This window comes from Echinops telfairi, unplaced genomic scaffold, assembly GCF_000313985.2.
Source record: "Echinops telfairi isolate 266 unplaced genomic scaffold, ASM31398v2 ScPeMD7_2;HRSCAF=8, whole genome shotgun sequence".
Classification (NCBI taxonomy): Eukaryota; Metazoa; Chordata; class Mammalia; order Afrosoricida; family Tenrecidae; genus Echinops; species Echinops telfairi.
In genome coordinates, this window is record NW_022103898.1 from 8,652,113 (window position 1) to 8,654,561 (window position 2,449).

The following is a 2,449-nucleotide window of genomic DNA, read 5'->3' on the forward strand; positions in this document are numbered from 1 at the left end:
TTGTTGTTGTTGTTGTTGTTAGGTGCTGTCGAGTCCATTTCAACTCACAGCGGCCCTGGGAACGAGAGAACAACACCGTGCCCAGCCCTGCACCGTCCTCACAATGGTTCTTATGTCGGAGCCCACGGTGGCAGCCACTGTGTCCGCCCATTGCATCAAGGCCTTCCTCTCTGTGGCTGCCCCTCTGCCTTACCACGCATGATGGCCTTCTCCAGGGACTGGCCTCTCTTGACAGTGACCAAAGTACGTGAGCCAAAGTCTCACCATCTTGGCCTCTCAGGAGTGTTCGGCCTTCACTTCTTCCCAGACAGACGGATGGGTCCTTTTGGGAGTCTATGGTCCTTTCAATATTCTTCGCCAGCACTGTTATTAAAATGTAATCGATTCTTCCTCAGTCTCCCCGATTCAAAGGTCCACCTTTCACAAGCATACGAGGCCACGGAAAATACCATGAAAATCCAACTCACTGCCATCGAGTCGATGCTGACTCATAGCGACACCCTGTGGGTTTCCAAAACTGTTTATGGGAGTAGAAAGCCCGGTCTGTCTGCCAGAGAGCTGCTGGTGGGTTCGAACTGCCGACCATGTGGGGCGCAGTCCAGCACATCACCTTGATCCCACCAGGGCTCCTCCTCTGTCAAAAGGAGATTCTAATAGGCGCTAATCACGCGTGTGAAAATCAAGTGAAACGTTGCATGTAATGGTCTTAGCAGGCCACCTGGAGCAAGGTGGGTAAGAGTGTACACTCGGGGGCTGTGGCAAAGTGTATGCCACCATGATTGAAGACAGAGCACCCTTTTTCCCATCCCTGACTTATTCTGGCCCTAGGAGAAGGGAGCAGCCATTGATCTTCCCGCCATCGAGCCAACGATGCCTCTCTTTGGGAACACCTTCAGCCCAAAGAAGACACCTCCTCGGAAGTCGGCCTCTCTCTCCAACCTTCACGCTGTGAGTGTCGGGCTGGGCTTTATGGACCTGATAAGAGTCGATTCCATTATGGTTTGGGGCCCATTTGACTTCCACTTGATTCCGAGACTTCCCCAAAGCAACTATTTTCTCAAAGGACAGTGATTTGCCAACATGAGTGGCATTCAGACAGATATTCCGCATGTTCAAAGGCGGTTTCGAAAGAGATCTTCCAGCTATGTCTGGAGCAAAGCCCATAGCAGTAGCATAAATGATAGCCTGCCCAAGTGACCCGCCATCTATTTAAATAATAATAATCTCTATGGATTTTTCAAATGATAAGTTGGAAGTGGGGCCACATGCAAATCAATTTGAATGCCCAGTTGAGAGAGGCTGCACCGACATGCACAGCACTCCCACAGGGGCCTTTTCTGCTCAGCTCGATGGAGCATCATGTGTGCCCGGCTTCCTCGTGGAATCCCATCCCGTGGCGCTCACATACCCAGGTTGTCTGTCAGAGCCAGCAAGGCACGTAGCCTGGCTCCCCAGAGCAAGTCCTTCACAGAAGGGGAGCAGATGGGCCGCAGGGCTCTTACGTGTTCACACGGGCCTGTGGGTCGTTGAGCCCATCGCCCCCAGTCACAGTCAATGTGGGGAAGCCTCCCTGTGGTCAAGCTGCACAGCCCATGATGCAAGCCAGGCCCATCACCCCGTGGTACCCCTTCCCTCCCTGCCGAGCATGGGAGGTATAGCCATACACAACCCTTCGGGGACATCCCGTGGCCCGACCACACCGTAGGAGAGCAGCCTCTGGCTGGCACCCGCCACAGGTTGGGAAGTGAACCCCCACAAGGCTTTGTGTTCCGGCCGTGCATTTGATGAGCTCCCCACCACGACGGGACAAGGCCCTGGGTCCTGAGCGGGACCTCACTCCAGCTCCCCTCCCTGCCCTTGCCTTCTTAGCATCACTCTCCCCAACCTGGGTCCTGCCTGCTGAGGGCTCCCTTAGTAACTCCAGGCACTCATGGGGGATCTGCTGGGTGCCGGGCTCGCCTGCAGGCACCAGGAAGCAGAGGTGGAATAAGGATCCCAAACCCAACCTGCGGCCATCAAGTCGATTTCAACACACAGCGACACGACCCTACGAGACTAAGTCTTTCCGGGAGCAGCCTGCCTGGGCTTTCTCCCGCTGCGATCGTGAAGGCTGATTCAAGTGTCTCCCCACAGCTGGACCGGTCCACCCGGGAGGTTGAGCTGGGCCTTGACTACGGGACCCCCACCATGAACCTGGCGGGGCAGAACCTCAAGTTTGAGAATGGCCAGTGGATAGCAGGTGGGCCCCATGCCCTGCCTTTGGGTCGGGCCAGAGTGGAACGGAGCCCCCCTGTGTAACTCCCCCGCTCCCCGACTTCCCGCAGACACGGGGATCAGCGCGGGCGTGGACCGGAGGGAGGCCCAGCGCCTGCGCAGGCGGAACCAGCAGCTGGAGGAAGAGAACAATCTCTTGCGGCTGAAAGTGGACATCCTGCTGGACATGGTGAGC

At 56.3% G+C, this 2,449-nt stretch overlaps 1 protein-coding gene across 1 annotated transcript in view; it reads left to right on the plus strand.

The window, feature by feature from the left end:
* The window catches only part of CBY1 (chibby family member 1, beta catenin antagonist), a 10,139-nt gene that overhangs the window by 5,283 nt on the left and 2,407 nt on the right, over positions 1-2,449 (plus strand). The window contains exons 2-4 of the mRNA XM_004700256.2: positions 829-948; positions 2,134-2,239; positions 2,325-2,443. Coding sequence (XP_004700313.1) covers positions 871-948; positions 2,134-2,239; positions 2,325-2,443 — 303 coding nt within the window. The 5' untranslated portion in view covers positions 829-870. The remainder of the gene's footprint in view (positions 1-828; positions 949-2,133; positions 2,240-2,324; positions 2,444-2,449) is intronic.